Here is a 21,387-nt window from a genome sequence, read left to right on the forward strand (position 1 = left end):
AGTCAAGGTTATTCTGATTTTGGATGCTTGACCTGCCCCAAATATTTCCTACTCTGTCCATCTTTTCCATCTCTGGCGAGTCCTCATTCTCACCTATTATCATTGTAGAGAATCCCCCTTCCTGCTCATTGTCCTTGCAGAGAAATCTCCACTCCCATCAATTGCTGATAGGGAATTCCATCTTGCTTGTTCATTTGATGGGAAGTTTTTCCTGCTGAATATCTTAGTGGAGAATCCTCCTTCTGCCGGGCCCTTGGTGATAAATCTTCTCTTTCTGTCATTTCCTTCTTAGAAATCTGCTCTCCTATTCAAAGGTGGGAATCCTTCCCATTCAGAGTGAGTTTGTATACCTTTAAATCCTTCCACCACAATGGATACTCAGTCATATTAGCCACATACTACAGAGGACAGAATTTTCAATCCTGTCAAATTTCTTTTTTGGCAAATTATTTTGTTTTTATCAGTTATTTATTAAATCTCATTGAAGCATTATAAATGTTAAGGTTAACAGTGGTTGAAAGTAGCAACAGCAAAGCCTCAAGTACTCAGATAGAGATTTTTAAATTAACACCATATACTTTTATCCCATTACATGAAGGTTCACTGAAAACCACATTAAAGATCCATGTTCTTTATTTTCAGTGTCTATTATTTTAACAAGAGCATTAATCTTTTTATTTTAAAAGCTGCAATACTGATGCTATTATAGAAGACAGGATTGCCATGCAAGTGCATTAAGTATTTGTCTAATATTACAGTAATTTCCAGGCTGACATGATTATAAGAACATAAGAAATAAGAGCAGGAATTGGCCATTGGCCCCTCGTGCCTGCTCCACCATTGATCTGATTGTGGCCTTAACTCCACCTTCCTGCCTGCCCCCCATAACCCTTGACTCCCTTGTAGATCAAAAATCTGTCTAACTCAGTCTTGAATATATTCAGTGACCTAGCCTCCACTGCTGTCTGGGTTGAGAATTCCAAAGATTAATGACCCTCTGAGAGAAGAAATTCCTCCTCATCTCTGTCTTAAATGGGTGACGCCTTATTTTAAAACTGTGCCCCCTAGTTCTAGGGTTCAACTCTGCAGTCTTTGTATAGGGAAGGTGGGGAAGGGGTCAACTCTGCAGTCTTTGTATAGGGAAGGTGGGGAAGGGGTCAACTCTGCAGTATTTGTATAGGGAAGGTGGGAAGGGTTCAACTCTGCAGTCTTTGTATAGGGAAGGTGGGGAAGGGGTCAACTCTGCAGTATTTGTATAGGGAAGGTGGGAAGGGGTCAACTCTGCAGTATTTGTATAGGGAAGGTGGGAAGGGTTCAACTCTGCAGTATTTGTACAGGGGCGGTGGGGAAGGGGTCAACTTTGCATTTTGCTGAACTGTCTGCAGGGCTGGCAGCTTTTTAAGAATGGTGCCAGCACCTGCTTCCACATCAGGTGATGCCGTGAACGGTGTGGCCAATGCCGCTCCCGTCACATGATTGGGGGGCAGTTGCTGTGAATATGCTAAGTGGTTGTCCACCGCTGAATCGTTGCAGCGCGGGTCCCAGGTGGGGTGGCCGCCATTTTCTGCTCTTGGCTGCGGGACAATAAAATCCAGCCCAGAATCTTGTATGTTTCAATAAGATCACCTCTCATTCTTCTAAACTCCAATGAGTATAGGCTCAAACTGCTCAAACTTTCCTCAGAAGTTAACCTCTTCATCCCAGGAATCAGCCTAGTGAACCTTCTCTAAACTGCTTCAAATGCAAATATATCCCTCCTTAAATAAGGAGACCAAAACTGTACATAGTGCTCTAGGTGTGATCTCACCAATGCCTTGTACAGTTGTAGCAAGCCTTCCCTACTTTTATACTCCTTCCCCCTTGTAATAAAGGCCAACATTCCATTTGCCTTCCTAATTAATTGCTGTACCTGCATGCCAACGTTTTGTGATTTATGTACGAGGACACTCTGATCCCTCTGTACTGCAGCATTCTGCAGTCTCTCTCCATGTAAATAATCTTCTGCTTTTCTATTCTTCCTGCCAAAGTGGACAACCTCACATTTTCCTACATTATACTGTTATGATGGTGCTTCCATATTTTTTGTTAAGTTTTTTTTTGAGGACTCCTATTTTAGAATTATGGAACAAAAACAAGAAATGCTGGAATCGCTCAGCAGGTCTGGCAGCATCTGTGGAAAGAGAAGCAGAGTTAACGTTTCGGGTCAGTGACCCTTCTTCGGAACTTAGAATTATGGACATTGTTTTATTTGGGAAAAGTGAGAAGGATTCCATAGATTTTTTTTTCACTGAGGTCATTGAAAGGACACTGAGAGGTCTTGTTTGAAAATAACGGGCTGAATTTTACCTGCCCCTTAACGCTGTGGGTTGTGGCAGGGGGTCCTGTAAAATTCTGTGGATAGAGGAACACCTCGGCCCCCGACGTCGAGAAGGGTCTGCTGTATATTACCAGCAGCGGGGGGACCTCGGTGCATCCCTCCTGCCGCCAAGCAGCAGGACTTTCACCTAAATATTTAAATTTAGAAAAATTAGATGTAAATGAACTTACCTGCTTGCGGCGGCCTTCCTGCGTCGATTTTACAGCCACTGATCGCACCTCGCCTACCTTTGGGACTCTGTATGGAGTTCCTAGGCAAGAATCTGAGGCTGAATTTTATTTCGGCGCAGCGGTGCACGGCGGCGCCCTTTGAACACGACAGGGTGCCCGCATTCTGCGGCCACCGCAGAGCCCCTGCGATATTTCGCACAGGGGCTCATTAGCATCACTACGCCGAGCTGCCCTTATATGGGGAGAGGCGGGACATTCAGCACAGTGAGGAACCTTTTGACAGCTTTGCAGCAGGTGCTGGGGCCCTATTTAAAGCGCCCCAGCACCTGCTTCCTGACAGCTGTCGAAGAAATACTTACCTCACTGTTGAAGAGTGGGGCTGCTGACAGTCAGGCCATAATGTGCTGTACCTCATCGATCAATGGAAATTGATGCCTTCATTTTGATCTTTTCCTCTTGTGCTGTATTTATTGTACTTTCTGACTAGGCAGTTCCATTGCAGATCTACCTGTAAACCGGAAGCTCTCCAGATTATAAGTAACAATATAAATGGAATATTCAATTTTTTTTAAGTATTAATTCCAGCTTAGTTACAAGAAATAGCCTGTTGATTGTAATCTTTGTATTTTGATGTGCAGTTTACGCTGACAACCAGATTGATGTGAAGAACCACAGAATGTGGTGTTGACCCTCTTTAAATTATTAGGAGGTATGAAGCAACTTCAAGCTTTATATGTAGTGCGACTAAACTTGAACTGGCTGTTTTTGCCAATTTCATCCCACTGCCAGTCATTAAATTGCAGTACATGTTCAGTCAGCTGGGTCTCGATCTTGGGGGAAAGGCAAATGAAACTGAACGATAAGGAAGTACACATTAATTTGCAAGAGATTTCAGTGTTGAGAATATCATTTTATAATAGGTTCAGGCTGGATATAATTGATCATACATGCTTATATAGATTGCATATTTACTACTTGGAATGTCCCATGTGAGTTAAGAGAGAGTGAAGTTTACACTGTTGTAGTTTCTGACTTTCCCCCTCCCTGATTGTTTAGGCCGAAATGTTCTGTGTAAAATTCTTATATTTTCATGTGTTCTAAAATGAAACGGGTGCATTCTCTTGTATAAATTACATCATGAGTTTTGGTACAGATCACAATCTTACAAAACATCTTTGAGCAAACTGTAAACACTTAGCTGTCTAAGTGTTAAACTGCCTTTCAGATCTCTGTGGCCCTTTGAGAATAGAAGTAGCTAATTGATGCAGATGATTCTGAAATTTCCCAACTCTTGATAACATCGTGTCTACAAGTCTTTTATTTATTTGTGAGATCCCTGCATATCCTCCCTTCCCTCCTCCCTTCCCATATGCAGAGTGAGATCCCTGAATATCCCCCCCTCTTCCAGTATGCAGAGTCAGATCCCTGAAAACGGAACTTACCTTCCACCTTCTGCCTCTGATGGCACGCTGGCTTTCCTGTCCAGGAACGGGATGGCACGTGACAGCCGCCTGTTCAATGAAAAATCCAGAAGTGTCCATGGAGAGGCAACGGGCTACATAATCCGCAGAGGTAAGTACTGTTTTACACATGGTAATTGGGGTGCCGCTGCCTAGTTGCGGGGGGCCGCACCGAGGTTCCCTTACCACATTCAGCCCCTGGTGAGGAGGGGGGAGGAATAAAATTTTAAGGAAGGAGGGGTGGGGGAGCAGGGAAAACAATTTTTATTGGCTGTGGAAATGGTAGGAAGGGGTTGAAGGTCAAAGGGAACAAATTTTGGGGATGAAAGTTGGGGATATTAATGAAAGTTTATTATGGGGGAAGAAGGCAATTTACATATAAATTACCCATTGGGTGGGTGGGAGATGGGATTTAGAGTTGAAATAAAATTTTATTTTTATTCCTGGAGACCGGGACCTTTAAATATTTAAATGTTACTGAAGAGCTTGTAGCCATTTAAAAATGGTGCCGGTGCCTGTGCGGTGGCACCAGATGCAATTGCCAGAGACGGGGCAGCCGCCCACTCTATTTATATCAGCCCCCGCACATAATATCAAGGGGGCTGTGCGGCGACACCTCCATGTCGGAAGGCCGCCACTCTCACAGGGCACACTGATAAAATTCAGCCCAATAATTACAGGAAGTCACTTGTCTTCAGATAAATACCCAGCAAGGGCTTTTTGACTTGGAGGGAGATGTTCACAAAGAAGTGACAGGCCAAGATTTATAGGGGTCAGGAGGCTTGACTCCTGAGATATTGTTTTTGGTTTCATTTTGGACAGTGTGTTGGGGTGTGAACTGTTTTGAAGGCAGCTGAGAAAACCAGCTAAGAGAGCAGCCACCATCAGCTCACCCTCATCCATCTCTTTGAGAACTTCCTGAGAATCAAGTGTAAGAAATAGATAAACTGATGCTGCATTTATCCTGAAAAGCCGGCCAGAAACTCCTGATGTTGCATTTCTCCTGGGAATGCTTGTCAACTGATCTTCAACATTGCCTGAAAAAAACTGTTCTAGAAAGATCCCAGTGATAGCCATTTACGCATATGTGGGACACCAAAACAAAAAGGGACAACTGACATCTTTCCACATCTTTTTCTTCAAGAATTAGCAAGTATTTGGTCAAAGTATTCTTTTTTGTCTTTTTTTTGTAACAGAGCTCTAAAGTGTAAATATCTGCTTTTTGATTAACTGGTGTGTGTGTTCGTGTGTGTGAGGGGCTAAGGTAAAAGGGAACTTTCATATTTCAATTTGTGTGTGAATGATTTTCTTTGTTACTGGTTAAGTCATGTTTTATAATAAACTGATAATTTTGTTGTTTATTAAAGAAACCTGGTTGGTGTATTTTATTCTGGGATAAAGAGTAGAGTATATGATTAACTGCATTGATAACTGGGTAAACATTTAAATATATGTTGTGACCTGTGGAGAAATGGAACTAGAAAAGACAGTGCACTCCTCGCACCTCAGTCGTAACAATACTCCATCTGCCAAATTTTTGCCCACTCATTTAACCTATCTATATCTCTTTGCAGACACTTTGGGCTGGATTTTAAAGGCCCTCCGTCGCCAGGAACTATGGCGGGGGGGCAATGAAGTTCGGTACGGCGGAGGCTCGCCACCGACCCCGACGTCGGCAGGCCCCGTACCGATCTTGGTGGCGGCGGCGATGCCTCGTTGTGGCCGCCCTGCTGTTCGGCGACAGGACCCACATTAAAATATGCAAATACCTACTTACCACAGCGATTCTGCCATCATGTTGTCATTTTCATTTTTGCTGCCGACAATGCCATGCCTTTGAATCCCTGTTCGGGAAATGTGGCGCGACATCTGTGGGGAGAGGGGAGGAGGATTTTTTCTCTATGTGGCATGGGGGAGAGAACACCTCGGATTGGTCGGGGGGGAGGGTGATGGGAAGGGGTAAAGGACAAAGGTGCCGAACTTTGGTGGGGGGAAGGACAAATTTTCAATATAGGAATGCCGGGTGGGAAAAGGGCAAGAATGTTGTGATATGCCATAGGGGCTGTGGGAGAATGCCTGGAAAGGTCATCTCAATCATTTTTCCAAAACTTTCTATTAACTGGCCCTTTAAATTTTAAATGTACATTGAGGGCTGTAAGCCCTTTAAATATGGTGCCAGACGCCATTGCCGGTGACGGCTCACCCACCACCCCCCTCCCCCCCGCCCCACGTCATCGTGGGGGGCGGGCGCCGTGGCCATGTAAATGTCCCTCTGCATTTGAAATTGCGGCGGCTCCGTGACGAGGTCCCCGTGTGTGTGGGTCGCATTTTTTTTGTCTGCCGCTTACTTTGGTGGCGAAGTCTTAAAATGCAGCCCTTTGTGTCCTCCTTGAAACTTGCTTTCCTACCTATCTTTTTGCAAAATTAAATGCATGTTAAAATGTTGAAAATAGATCTCTGCTGCAGCAAAGAATCGTGTCTGAATTCCATTTGGTCAGTCTGCAAAGAGGTCAACTGAACAGGTGTTTTAACAGACAATGTCACATATCTTTAGGAAAGTGCCTTAGGGATTTTAGGAACATCTGTAAAAACATCCAGAGAAAATCAGCTTGTGGGGGATCTTCTGTCCAACGCACTCAAATAATGGCTGGATATGCCTCTGTGGTAAAGGTTCAATATAGTTACAATTGGCACAATGTCTTCACAATTAATGACAAAACACAAATTCCTTATCGAGATGGAAAATGGGAAGAAAAAATCCATCTGCAGATCTCCAAAACACAGCCACATTTAAATTATACTGCACCGATATTAATGTTTAAATGCTTGGCATAATCATCTGATATTCCTATTTATTTTGAATAAGTTAACACCTTCATTAAAAATCAAAGAAAGAAGTTTCAGATGTCAACACTAAATGTTTGTATGTGCATTTTCAAGGCCATAGTACATCATGAATATGTCTCATGTTTCCAATTCCAATGTGCATTATCTGATATTTATCTATCTGTCTTAGGTCATCCATTCAATTTGTTCAAATCCCTTTGAATTCTGTCAATCTGTCTTATCCTTGTCATATGATCACACAGTTTAATGTAATCAGTAAATGTTATATTTCAAGATACAGTCTTCTCCATATTATTTATGCATAATGGGACTGGCAGAGCAAAGTGAGTAACGTTAACATTAGAGAATGAAATACCTTGCTATACTATTGTCTGGAGTTAGTAGTAAGCATTTCTAAATAAGGCACAGATCTCAACTCTGCCCAACAATGTTCCTTAATTACCAATCTCTAAAGAACGTATTCTACACATCTATAGAGTACATCATTTATCAATTTCCTTCACCAAGCAAGGTTTGCAGTTCCTGGGAATTTCCTCAGGGATTCTCTAATCTGTTCGGAGTTTCTGCCGATTTCTACTGAAATTACGGCAGTTGATCGGGAGAACTCTCACGAGCAATCCCGCCATGTCTGTTTGTAAGCATATCACATGAGAACCTCAATGCTGGTAGCAGAGGATAACTTTATATATCAATCTAGGGTAGATTTAAAACCAGTTCCCAGAGATGAAATAGTTTTTTACCCTCCTGTGACATGCAATCTCCTGTTTATTTTTATTAATATTTCATCATATATCTTTCAGCAAGGTAAAAACTATTCTGAAGGTGGATTGTTTCTCTGACTATTGATTTCTATCATGACTACTAGTTCCCAAAATGTCTACTGTGGCAGTGCACACAGTAAATTGGGGATTATGATCTCTCTCTCACCCATCTCAATGATCTTTGTGTTGCTGTGTGATTTCAGTGGCATAGGGGAGGGGGTTATTTAGGGTGTTCAAACATACCCCGAAATTTCTATTTTTATAGGACCACTCCTTTTGAAAGAACGCACTTGCTAGTCAGTTATTCGGCTGCTGAAAACCAATTAGCTGAGCTTGAGCTTATAACTATTTACCAGGTTATTGCAGTGAATAGTAGAAAAATAGAGTCTACATGCTTGAAGTTTTTACTTTAGCGTTTGTCTGATAGGATTGATTTTCCTTTTCAGTTGCTTAATTTGAATTAAAAGACTAGTAGAAGTAAGCCAAGCTCACCACCACCTTCTCAAGGGCGATTAGGGATGGGCAATAAATGCTGGCTTGGCCAGCGACGCCCACATCCCATGAATGAATTAAAAGAAAGGCTGGATTTTGTTGAGCTCCCAGCATTGGCCTCCATGGCGGGGTGGGGGGGTGGGGTCAGGGGGGCGTGTGGCCGGAAATAAAGTCTGGCTCAGTTATAAAATTAAAACCTGACCCAAGCCTGACCCGACCACAGCCAACCCGAACTCAACCCGGGCCCGAACCCTTTAATTTTTTTCGCGCCCGACCCGACCTGACTCGACACGGATATCATTCATCCATTCCAGCAGCAGGCTTTTCCTGCAGCTGGAGTTGTGGGGAATCATGGGTAAGCCTGATCCCGTGACTTCCCGGAGGCAGCACTGTCCAGCCCGACCTGACCCGAGCCCGAATGCTGGAATTGGAATATAGACCCGACCCGACCTGTACCCGACACATGTAGTCGGGTATCATTGGGTTCAGGTCGGGTAGACAAGCTTGAGCCAGAAGATCGCAGTGGCAGTGGCCCACCACGGAGCCCGCGCTGGGAATGCCAGGCCCGATCTTCCCGGCGGCGGGGAAGCTCCATGGCAGCACATCCGCTGCTCTGCAGTGGGACCTGCATTTCAATATTCAAATCACCTATTTAAATACATTTAAATGGAAGCCAGAGCGATCTTACCGGCAGTTCCTGATCTTCCAAGCGACATGTGGAACTCCTGTGCCTTCACTTTCCTTTCCAGGGAAAGCTGGCACCACCAAGGTGGGGAAGGGGGGAAACTCTGCATTTGTAGTGAAGTGGGGGAGAAGGGGTCAACTCTGCATTATCAGTGTAGTGGGGGTGAAGGGTTGAACTTTGCACTTAGGTCAGTTGGGGAGGTGAAAGGGATCAACTCTGCATTTAGTGCATTTGAGATAGCAAAGGGATAATTAGGGCTTTTCTGGTGTAGTTGGAGGGGGTGGATCAAACTTTTTTTTTGCAGTTAGGGGAAGGACAGGGAGAACTTTGATCTGTCAACGCAGGCCTGTCAGCCCTTTTAAAATGGCACCAGTGGCTGCGCAGAAACAGGCAATGCCATTGTTGGCATCGCCGAGGCCACCTCGCCACATGATTGGGTGGGGGTGTGGCTGCCCTGCATATTATAATGAGCTACTGCGCGCTAGATTGCAGCGGCACGCTGTGCGTGGCCCGCACGTAAGGGCCGCCATTTATTTCGCCCGCCGTCGAGAGCGGTGGCGGGAAAATAATATCCAGCCCAATGTTTCTATTTGAACCATATGATGAAATTCCTGGGCTAGAAATAAACCAGTTTATGTTGTACCCATTTTCCAGGTGCAAAATTGATATGCCACTCATCAATTTAGCAATGGAATATTCCACGCCGGAAGTGTACACAAATGTGTTGGCCACTGTGTTGGTTAGGGTGCTCCTTGGGCTTCCCTGGTGGCCACCTGCAATGCACACTAGGCTGATTAAAATAAATCGGGGTGCTGCGCAAGTATTAGGACCTCTTTGGAACTGATGCCTGGGAGGCTTTGATTTATTCATTCTAAGCTTGCTAAATTTAACAAGTGCTGTGAAGAACATGAGATATTGAAGAACTGTATTGCATTCTGACAATATCAAAGATTTCAGATCCCTGTTTCAGAACTGGAGGCAACATGATGTCACCCTAAGGGCAATGATAGTGTGGTCAGGGAGTAAGATCACACTTTGCAAGTGTTTGTCACTTTCTTCATGTTAGCATTCAACTATAAGTCATTGGGGATCATTTTGACTTTGACCGATAATGTAAATCAGGTATATCGATCCTGGACTAATAATCCAGAGACCAGGGTGAATGGCCTGGAGACACGGGTTCAAATCCCACCACGGCAGCTGGTGGAATTAAAATTCAATTAATTAACAGAAATCTGGATTTGAAAGTTAGTCTCAGTAATGGTGCTATGAAACTATAGTCGATTGTCATAAAAAACCCATATGGTTCACTCATGTCCTTTAGAGAAGGAAATCTGCCATCCTTACCTGGTCTGGCCTCCATGTAACTCCAGACCAACAGCAATGTGCTTGACTCTTAACTGCCCTCTGAAATGGCAGTTAGGGGAAAAGAATATAAAAAAATTGGAGTGATGTATAATGGGCAGCTGAATTGATATCACCCTATTTAGACCATCAGCAAAAGTCAATATTAGCCCCAGAGTGAGAGTTGAGAAGTGTCAGACTTTTCCTGTGTTCTGTAGTCTAACACAGCTGAAAGAAAAAAAATTGGGAAGCATTTTTTATTTGTTCCAGGGATGTGGGTATCGCTGGCAAGGCCAGCATTTGTTGCCTATCCCTAATGGCCCTTGAGAAGCTGGTGGTGAGCTGCCTTCTTGAACCACTGTAATCCATCTGCTAGGAACACCCATAGTGCTGTTTGGAAGGGAGACCCTGTGACAGTGAAGGAACAGCGATATAGATCCACGTCAGGGGTGGTGTGTGGCTTGGAGGGGAACGCCAGCACCAGGCATACCTAAAAATGAGATGCCAACCTGCTGAAGCTACAACACAGGACTACATGCATTCTAAACAGCAGAAGCCGCCTACAATAGATAGAGCTAAGTGATCCCACAACCAACAAATCAGATCAAAGGTCTGCAGTTCTGTCAAAATCAGTCATGAACGGTGGTGGACAATTAAACAGCTAACAGGAGGAGGAAGCTCCATTAATATTTCCATCTGCAATGATGATGGGACCCAGCACATGATACAAGAAACAAGGCCGAGGCATTTGCAACCATCTTCAGCCAGAAGTGCCGACTGCTCCCACTTGCTTGGATGAGTGCAGCTCCAACAACACACAAGAAGCTCAGCACCTTCCCGTACAAAGCAGCCTGCCTGATTGGCATCTCATCCACCACCTTAAACATTCACTTCCTCCACCACCAGTGCACAGTGGCAGCAGTGTGTACCATCTACAAGCTGCACTGCAGCAACTCACCAAGGCTCTTATAACAGCACCTTCCAAACCTGCGACCTCTACCATCTAGAAGGACAAGGGCAGCAAAAGCATGGAAACACCACCACCTATGCTGATATTCGAGAGTAGACTGATGGGGTGGTGGACCTGACGTACTTAGGCAATTTTCCACATCGTCAGCTAGTGGAGTGAAGCAAAGTTATTGAAGACTCTCATCTATGATGCTGGGGATCTCACAAGGAGGCCGAGATGTATCATCCAGTTGATACTTCTGGTTGCAAATGCCTCAACCATGTCTCTTGCATCACGTGCTGGGTCTGACCATCATTGCAGATGGAAATATTCATGGAGCTTCCTCCTCCTGTTAGTTGTTCGGGGTTGATCACCTGGCTTCATGGTAATGGTAGAGTGGGAGATATGCTGGGCCATGAGGTTACAGATTGTGGTGGAATACAATTCTGCTGCTGATAATGACCCACAGCACCTCATGGATGCCCAGTTTTGAGCTGCTGGATCTGTTCTGAATCTATCCCATTTAGCATGGTGATAGTGTCACATAACATGATGGACAGTTTCCTCAGTGTGAAGAAGGGACTTAGTCTTCACAAGACTGTGGAGTGGTTACTCCTACCAATACTATCACGGATAAATGCATCTGTAACAGGTGGATTGGTGAGGACGAGGTCAGGTAGATTTTCTCTCATGTTGATTTTCTCACCAAGTGCCACAGTTTCAGTCTGGCAGATATGTCCTTCAGGACTCAGCCAGTTTGTTCATTAGTGGTATGGCTGAACCACCCTTGATGATAGGCATTGAAGTCCCCCACCCAAAGTACATTCTGTTCTTTTACGGTCCTCAGTTCTTCTTCCAGTTGGTGTTCAACATGGAGAAGCACTGATTCATTTGCTGAGGGAGGGTGGTAGGTGGTAATCAGCAGGAGGTTTCCTTGCCCATGTTTGACCTGATGCCATGAGACTTCATGGGGTCTGGAGTAAATGTTGAGGACTCCCAGATCCACACCCTTACAACTGTATACCACTGTGCCACCACCTCTGGTGAGTTTGTCCTGCCAGTCGGACAGGACATATTCAGGGATGGTGATGGAGGAGACTGGGACTGTGGATGAAAGGTGCGATTCTGTAATTTGACTATGTAAGGCTGTTGCTTGACCTATCTGTGGGACAGCTCTCCCGATTTTGACACAAGTTACAGGTGTTAATGAGGAGGACTTTGCAGAGTCAACTGGGCTGTGTGTGCCTTTGTCATGTTCAGTGCTTAGATCAATGCCGGGTGGTCCATCTGGTTTTATTCATTGTTTCTAGTAGCACTTTGATACAACTGATTGGCTTGCTAGGCCATTTCAGAGGATGGTTAAGAGCCAATTACATTGCTGTGGGTCTGAAGTCACATGTAGATCAGGCTGGATAGGGACAGCAGGTTTCCGTCAAAGTACATTGTTGGTAAATTGCAGCATATTTGGGATGTCAAATCACCCTTTGATAATTTGATATCCTTTATGTTTTTAATCATTGACTTATGAAGTTGACATTTTGTTTTGCATTGGTGAATCTCTCCACTAACATTGCCTCTTCAGCTCCGTGGGTGTGCGTCTGTGCGACGGTCATTTTAAAATACATGTATGTATGGCTGTGTGGCAATCTTAAAGGGACCGTGTAGTGCAAGAAATGGGCAACACACAGCAAAGGGAAATTAGATGGAATATTGCTCTCCACCACTTTACTTTCCACATGTTTCATTTGAATTTTGTTGAAGACCCCATTGATGTGGTTTTCTTTTTAATTTGCAGCTTATTTCCAAATGCTTGTTGTCAAATGAATTGGATGTTGAGTTATGCAGAGGTAAAAACAAAGAACAGATAGTATATTTTAGGGTTGAGGGAACAATACCTCAAAAAAGAGCTAGTTCTATCCTTGATTGAAAAAAAGATGGAGCCACAGTTTATTTGATGCCGAATATTCAAACTCTCTGTTAACTCCAGTGTCTGGCGACTGAAGGCTGCTGAGTATCACTGTTTCAGAGGGAAACCTCCAGTTGGACATCAACATCAGAAAATTTGAATATTCAGTGGGATTTGAGAGATCCAGGTGGTTCCTTTGCTGTGGGGTTTGTCGTGGAAAACAGAGCTGTAGAAATAGTAACAACCTCAGTCCTGAGATAAAATAAAAAATGCTGCATACTTTAACTCCATATCCTGATATCATAGGCCCCATTACCCAACTTATGCCTGCCATTAGTGAAGTACAAACCAATGTTGGGCATCAGAAAATCAGGGTTCATTACTACAGTACTGGTTGGCACAAGGACAATCCTAGCAACACAAATGGTTCCCAGCTGGCGCTATTAAATTAGTTTCTGCTACTAGTTCCCTGTTGAATTATATAAATTTACACTCTATATTTAGTTAGTGTTAAGCAATTCCTGAAAAAAATCATTTATATTAGTATGTCACTTAAAATGCCATCTTTCACCACATTTGTAAAAACCATTTTTACCACAAAAATGTTCATGAACTGAAGCATCTCATCATGTTTGTCTAAAATTGTTTAAACTAAAATTGAGCCAGTGACTAAGCCAGGAAAAAGCAAGTTAAATCAAGCTGATAGAGTACTTGGGGCAATTAGTAATCAGGTTATTTCTTGCTCAACAGTTACATTGCAAACCAACCCAACCTGTCGGGCATCAATGAACGTGACATGGAACCTTACACTGGGCTGAGAAATCTGTGAGTATTATAAATGGATTAAATCATTATATTAGCTGTACATTTGAAAGCTATTTATACAATGAAGCACTAATTTATTGAAATCTTCTTCATTTTATAGAACTTTGGTTAATTGTGGATTGACATTTATTTCACGACAAGGATTCCTTAATAACCCTCGGCTTCAATACATGTGAGTCATGATTGTTTTCTTTTTCTTGCCAGTTTTTTGCTGCCAACTTTCGAGCTTCCCCCACTACCCTCCATCCATGAGGATATTGATTCTTCAATGGACTAGACATCCCAGACAAGCAGCCACCACAAGTGGTGACAGTTTCATGACAGTTGGCAAGCTAGTTGATGGATGATTCCTATCTAACTCTTACCTGATATCCACATATTGGTACCACCAGCAGGGATTAATGACTATCAGGGAGCCAAGATGTGGGGGCAATATCTCCACAAGGATTTTCCAGATTCTCTGCTTTTTGTACCAATTCACTGGCTTTTCCATGGATCTTCTGCCAAAGTTACTGCAGATGATTGGGAGAACCCCCAAGGAAATTAATGGCACTGATTTCTTAACCTCTTTTGTGACAATAGCTAGTATATTTGAACTCTCGGATTCTTTTCCTTCTTTGTATGATTCAGTACTTTTAAATGGGTTTCTTCCTCTTGACCATGGCAGTTTGATATAAATTCAATTCCCACCCTCTCCCAAAATAAGCATTAGCCCATCATTTTTTTTCAGATGTGGAGTCACTTGCTGGGCATTTCTAGCAGTTTCACATTTCTTATTCTCACACCTAACATTACGTTGGTATAATTCATAAGATCAGAAGTGGGGATGTTCACTGATGATTGCACAATGTTCAGCACAATTTGCGACTCCTCAGATTCTGTGTCCATATGCAGCAAGACCTGGACAACATTCAAGCTTGGGCTGATAAGCGGCAAGTTACATTCACGCCACACAAGTGCCAGGTAATGAAAATCTCCATCAAGAGAGAATCCAACCATCTCCCCTTGACATTCAATGGCATTAGCATTGCTGAATTCCCCATTATCAACATCCTGGGACGTTCAGCAAGTGGCCAAACAGGGGAATGTGGTGAGAAGTTCGAATCCCCTCTGACTAGTCCGTGTCTACTGCAGGCAGAAGCCATGGTTCCTGCTTCCCCACAACAGCTCCAGAAATATTAGAAAAGTTTAGAAAGGGCAGGAATTCAGCAGGATGTTCTCTGGCAGCAAAGGTCAGGGAACTCCACTTTTATATAACATCTCACAGGTTTACTGCGCAAACAACATTCTCACAGGTTATATTATGTGTATTTTTCTCACATCTTGTATCATGTACACCACACTCAAGTTATATTGTGCATAAAAGCACTCAAATATTATACCATGTTTAAAATCACAGTCTAGTTAAACTGTATACAATAACACCCTTAAAGGCTATTCTGTGTATAATTCCTTTTCACATTTTATACTTGCCAGAAATGATTGCTGCCATTATTATTGGATTTACTTTGAGCATAGGACATTCTTCTGTCCATTATTTTAACAGAACTGTTAACTCTTAAAATAAAATGAATAGACATGCATTAAAACAGTGGACAGATGAATATCATATGATCATGCATAAGCATAATGTCAACCTGTCTATGTTCAGCATGCCTGTGTATTATAACTAACTCTCACACAGTCTAGTTTTATTTCTATTCCAGCAACCTTGCCAACAACAGGTTTTCAAGCTTGTCCTGGAAGCCCTTTCGATACCTGGAACTGACACACTTGTAAGTTGCGTTTCATAAACATTTAGTATATAATTAATGCGAAGGTTTCCAATGTGCCAAAATTGTATCTGGGTTCTTAATACATTGACAGCATAGAATTATTTACAGAATTGAAAAATAGGAATATTTATTGTTTCAATGACAATAGCCAAGAAATTATGCATTGTGATAGCACCATGAAGAAATTTAACACATTGATTTGAAATTACTTTGTTCAATATTTTAATGAGGGTATTGATCTGTTCTGAAAAGGTTAATGCTTCCATCTGAACACGTGGACAGAAACAATTTTTCCAAACTCATTAGTTACTCATGCAGTAATTTAGTTTCTGGGCTTAATGTATTGGATGTAGGCTTTATAATCAAACTTTTTATTTGTTAGTTGTGTCCTACTATGTCATAACTTTCTGTACTTTAGTGAGAAATGTCATCTTTGGAGACGTATATTTCTCTGGTCAAATTATAACAGAAAGCAGAATGGCCTCTGAGAGTAAGTGATAAATAATGTTGAGGATGTTATGAATAGAACAAACACCTCATTAATCCGAGCTTCCCTGTTCCTGGCTTCCTTAACATTATTTTACCTTTGCCCCACAGTGAATATTAAAGCAAACATGCCAGCAACATTAGACTGTTGATTTTAGATTCTTTAATATATTCTTAAATTTCCTTGTAAGTTTGATACCATTATTTTTAATTACTTAATTTGTCTTGCAAAACACCAAAATGTGTAGTTGCCAATTTTAAACATGTAACAATATACATTTAAAATAGACAGTTTTTGAAGGTGTCATTACTTTGTAGAAGCTGTTTCGTGATTAGAAAACACCAAACTAATGAATGAAGTGAGTTACGTCTGGATAAGGAGTTTAGTTTTATGCTGCTCTTTTGCTGGAGCAAAATTAAAACAATTTTCAGTTTTAAAAGACTTCAAGAGGCTTTTTCATTTGATAACACAACATTATGTTATTATAAAGGTGTAAATAAAAGAAAGCCTATTTGATTAAATGCACTTTTAATACTCTTCAATCATTTTATTGCAGAGATCACGGTTACATCTCTGGGTATGATGTAACATTAACGTAATTCCAGTGAATATTTATTTATAAGTTACTGTTTGCAAAATTATTTAGTAGTAGAATCTAAAAATGTACCAATTTAAGAGATCAAATATTTCGGGAATAATTTATAACATTCACACAATTTAAGAGTATCATCTCATTCTACTTATCTTCATTCTGAAAATTTTACCTCTTCCTTACATTTTTGACTCAATTCAGATTACATTGCAGATATTGTTCAATTAGTGATGAAAGAGAAACTACATATTTCTCATGGGCTTTAACATTTAACTACTTAGTTGGCGCACCAAGCAGGGATTAGCATTTGAACAGCCTCTGATAGGCTAACGTAGTCATAGTTGAGTCCATTACTGACATTAGATTATGGGATTTACTACATTTATTCTGAGTAAAAGTATTACAGCTTTTTTTGCTGTTGCTGATCCTGTCTGATATTCCAGCAGCAGCTTTTGTGCTGGGATGTGAAAGGTTCCATGGCTGAGATGAACTTGTCATCCATTGTGGGTTTTACAATTGATCTCGGCCAATTGGAATCCTATATAAGGCCTGGTCATAATCTAATAAAAATATTATTTGATTTTCTGCATATGCAATTTAAGAGCTAATCAATGAAGCATTTTTACACTCAGTACATTTCTCACATATAACAGTAACAAAATAGATACGAAAATGAATCAACATTTTTTTCTCATAAGGGTGATTTGAGTGTATTTGTGACCTGACCTTAAGGGATTTAAGCAGTAATGGAGATGTAGGTTCACTGTGGGATATAAATGAGGACAGGAATCTTGAGTGAAGGATGAGACTGCAAGTTCAATCTTTCAGTAGAACTGTTACCCTCACATAGAATTTTCTGTGACTACAGGGCCAACTTTCACCCGCTTGGTGGAAACCAGATATGGGCAGCTAAAACGGCTGAATGACGTACCCACAACAACCCCATTGCCTTCCCACATATTGAAATCTTAACTGCTCTTTTGACACCCTCAGGAAGGCAGCAAAGCCTTTCTTTAGATAAGCAGATCAGGACTTAATGCCATCATTAGGGTCTGATTTTAATTTTAATCCAAGGTCTACACAGAAATGTTCCTCTGGGCCCCACCAAGAAACCTTGGGGATCCCTTGCCCTGGGCTCCCCATTCCCTGACTGCATTAGCCACCTGGGCATGCCTTCACCTACCCAACCCCTTACTTGAGTGTTGGGGACCATTCCTATTGTTAACTGGCAGTGGCTTCCTGCCACCCATAATTCTGCACCCACTCATCTACCAATGCACTAGCATGTACCACTGGGATTGGGCAGGAGATTGACAGGGGCTGTGCACTGCCCCTGCCTGCACAACTCAAGGCTGGGAGCTAAATCAGCTTTTACAGGTTGATTATTGAACTTCTTCAATTTTCGTTTTTTTTTAAAGTACATAAAGTTTTGCTAGCCTTTTTCCTTTTTTGTTTCCCTGGTACCTGTGGGGGGAACCAGCTTAGTGCAGACATGAAGGAACAATTGTGTAAACTGACCATCTTATTCAAGTTGCCAGGATGTTGCCTGGTCTGGAGGGCATTAGCTATGAGGAGAGGTTGGATAAACTCGGATTGTTTTCACTGGAACGACGGAGGTGGAGGCGCGACATGATAGAGGTTTACAAAGTTATGAGCGGCATGGACAGAGTGGATAGTCAGAAGCTTTTTTCCCAGGGTGGAAGAGTCAGTTACTGGGGGACATAGGTTTAAGGTGCGAGGGGCAAAGTTTAGAGGGGATGTGCGAGGAAAGTTTTTTACATAGAGGGTGGTGAGTGCCTGGAACTTGCTGCCAGGGGAGGTGGTGGAAGCAGATACGATAGCAACGTTTAAGAGACATCTTGACAAATATATGAATAGGAAGGGAGTAGAGGGATATGGGCCCCGGAAGTGCAGAAGGTGTTAGTTTCGGCAGGCATCAAGATCGGCGCAGGTTTGGAGGGCCGAATGGCCTGTTCCTGTGCTGTACTGTTCTTTGTTCTTTGCCCCCTAACTCCTCTGTTAATTTTTTTTCCCAAACATTGTCATTTAGAAAAAATTATAGTAGAGTAATTTTTCTACTATTTGACATTTGCTACCTTAGACCCGACTAAGGTTCCTGGGACACTGCTTGCTATCACGATAGTAACGTTGATTTTGTTTTGGCTAATCCTACTTGAAAACTTGCAAGTTATCTGAAAGGAAGCTAACCACATACATAATACTGCATTGCTGAGTGATACTAATGTAGGTGTACAATGCTTTTCTCCTCTAGGATCTTAACAGAAAACCCATTCCTCTGCTCTTGTGGCATTGCGTGGATCCAGTTATGGCAGGAAAATAACCTGGCCACCCTAGAGGTTCAGAACCTGACATGTCGAGGGGAGAATGACTGGAGGATAATGCTGTCAAACATGAGGATCCCAGACTGTGGTACTGTCGTTTTTACCATTGATCCACAAAAACATTGTGTATGAATTTTTCCCCTCACATGACATTTAAAGGGTCTGATAAATAGAGCAAAAGAATGGAAGAGTATCAATAAGGGTAATGAAAATCAGAGAATGGCATGAAGGACAAGAGCATACAAACTTGACAGTGCACGAGCAGATAAGGCCAGAATTTGCAAAAATAGTAAAACGACAGAACTGTATCTGAATGCACATAGCATTCGTAACAAATGGATGATTTGTCAGCACAAATAGAAATAAATATGTATGACCTGATAGCCATTACAGAGACATGACTGCAAGGTGACCAAGGATAGGACCTGAATATTCAAGCGTACTTGACATTTTGGAAGGACAGGCAGCTAGGAAAAGGTGGTGGGGTAGCTCTGTCAGTTAGGGAGACATTAGTACGATAGTAAGAGATGATCATAGTTCTAAATTTCAAGATGTAGAATCAGTTTGGGTAGAGATAAGAAATACAAAGGTATGAAAAAGTTTATAGACCTCTAACAGAAGTTACACCTTAGGACAGAGTATACAGGAATAAATAATGGAAGCTTGTAAGAAAGGTACTGTAATAATCATGGGTGATTTTAATCTACATATAGATGGGATAAATCAGATTGCTAAAGATATCCTAGAAGATGAGTTCATAGAGTCTATTGGGACAATTTCTTAGAGCGGTATGTTCTAGAGGTAACCAGAGAGCGGGTTATTCTAGACCTGGTAATGTGCAATGAGACAGGATTAATCAATGACCTCATAGTAAAGGAGCCTCAAGGTAGCAGTGATCAGAGCATGAATAAAGTTCACATTCAGGGCTGGATTTTACGTTGGGCGAATAGGAACTGGCCACTGATGTAAAAGTCCATGGTGAACCCGCTTCCATCCGGCCCGGGGATCTGTCACGCATTTTACGGGACCCCGGGCTTTAATTGTTCCGAGGTGGGACTTCCACCCGCTTGAGGGAGGAAGCCCCACCTCATTGAGCTGCCGGCCAATTATTGGGCCGGTAGCGCTTAGTCCCAGCCACGCCAACGGGAGCGGTGGCCACTGCTGGGACTGCAGCCCAGCCGAAGACATGGAGCCAGGACTACAGGTGAGTTTTGGTTGCTTTGCCGGGTGATCGGTCACACCCCGGCAAAGCAAGGGTGGTCGTGTGAAAGGGGGGGAGGAACTTAAAACAGTTGCAATCACCAGGAAAAGGGTACTCAGAAAACTATTATAACTAAAGCTGACACGTTCCCAGGACCTGATGGCCTACATCCTAGGGTCTTAAAAGAAGTAGCTGCTGAGATAATAGATGCATTGGTTGTAATTTTCCAAAATTCCCTTTATTCTAGAGTCATAGAGTTATACAGCACAGAAACAGGCCCTTCAGCCCATTGTTGCTATGCTGGCTATCAAGCACCGATCTAATCTAGTCCCATTTTCCCGCACTTGGCCCCTAGACCTTGCAGTCTATGGCATTTCAATTGCTCATCTAAATACTTCTTAAATGTTATGAGGGTTCCTGCCTCTACCACCTCTGCAGGCAGTGTGTTCCAGATTCCAATCACCCTCTGGGTGAAAAAACTTTTCCTCAAATCCCCTCTAAACCACCTGACCCTTACCTTAAATCTATGCCCCCTGGTTATTGACCGCTCCGCTAAGGGAAAAAGTCTCTTTCTATCTATCCTATCAATGCCCCTCATAATTTTGTACACCTCAATCAAGTCCCCCCTCAGCCTGCTCTGCTCTAAGGAAAACAACCCTAGCTTATCCAGTCTCTCTTCAAAGCTGAAATACTCCAGCCCAGGCAACATCCTGGTGTTCCTCTGCACCCTCTCTAGTGCAATCACATATGGTGACCAGAACTGTACACAGTACTCCAGCTGTGGTCTAACTAGCGTTTTGTACAGCTCCATCATAACCTCCCTGCTCTTATATTCTATGCCTCAGCTAATAAAGGCAAGTATCCCATATGCCTTTCTGACCACCTTATCTACCTGTGCTGCTGCCTTCAGTGATTTATGGACAAGTACACCAAGGTCCCTCTGACCCTCTGTACTTCCTAGGGTCCAACCATCCATTGTATATTCCCCTGCCTTGTTCGTCCTCCCAAAATGCATCACCTCACATTTCTCAGGATTAAATTCCATTTGCCACTGCTCCACCCATCTTACCAGCCCAACTATATCGTCCTGTAATCTAAGGCTTTCCTCCTCACTATTTATGACACCACCAATTTTCGTGTCATCTGCAAACTTATTGATCATACCTCCTAAATT

General features: G+C 42.6%; 1 protein-coding gene across 1 annotated transcript in view; it reads left to right on the forward strand.

Moving 5' to 3' along the window:
- Positions 1 to 21,387, forward strand: part of ntrk2a (neurotrophic tyrosine kinase, receptor, type 2a) — a 280,149-nt gene that overhangs the window by 22,526 nt on the left and 236,236 nt on the right. Inside the window, exons 2-5 of the mRNA XM_068030046.1 lie at positions 13,742 to 13,816; positions 13,917 to 13,988; positions 15,523 to 15,591; positions 18,943 to 19,100. Coding sequence (XP_067886147.1) covers positions 13,742 to 13,816; positions 13,917 to 13,988; positions 15,523 to 15,591; positions 18,943 to 19,100 — 374 coding nt within the window. The remainder of the gene's footprint in view (positions 1 to 13,741; positions 13,817 to 13,916; positions 13,989 to 15,522; positions 15,592 to 18,942; positions 19,101 to 21,387) is intronic.

The sequence above is a fragment of the Heterodontus francisci genome, chromosome 4 (genome assembly GCF_036365525.1).
Source record: "Heterodontus francisci isolate sHetFra1 chromosome 4, sHetFra1.hap1, whole genome shotgun sequence".
NCBI lineage: Eukaryota > Metazoa > Chordata > Chondrichthyes > Heterodontiformes > Heterodontidae > Heterodontus > Heterodontus francisci.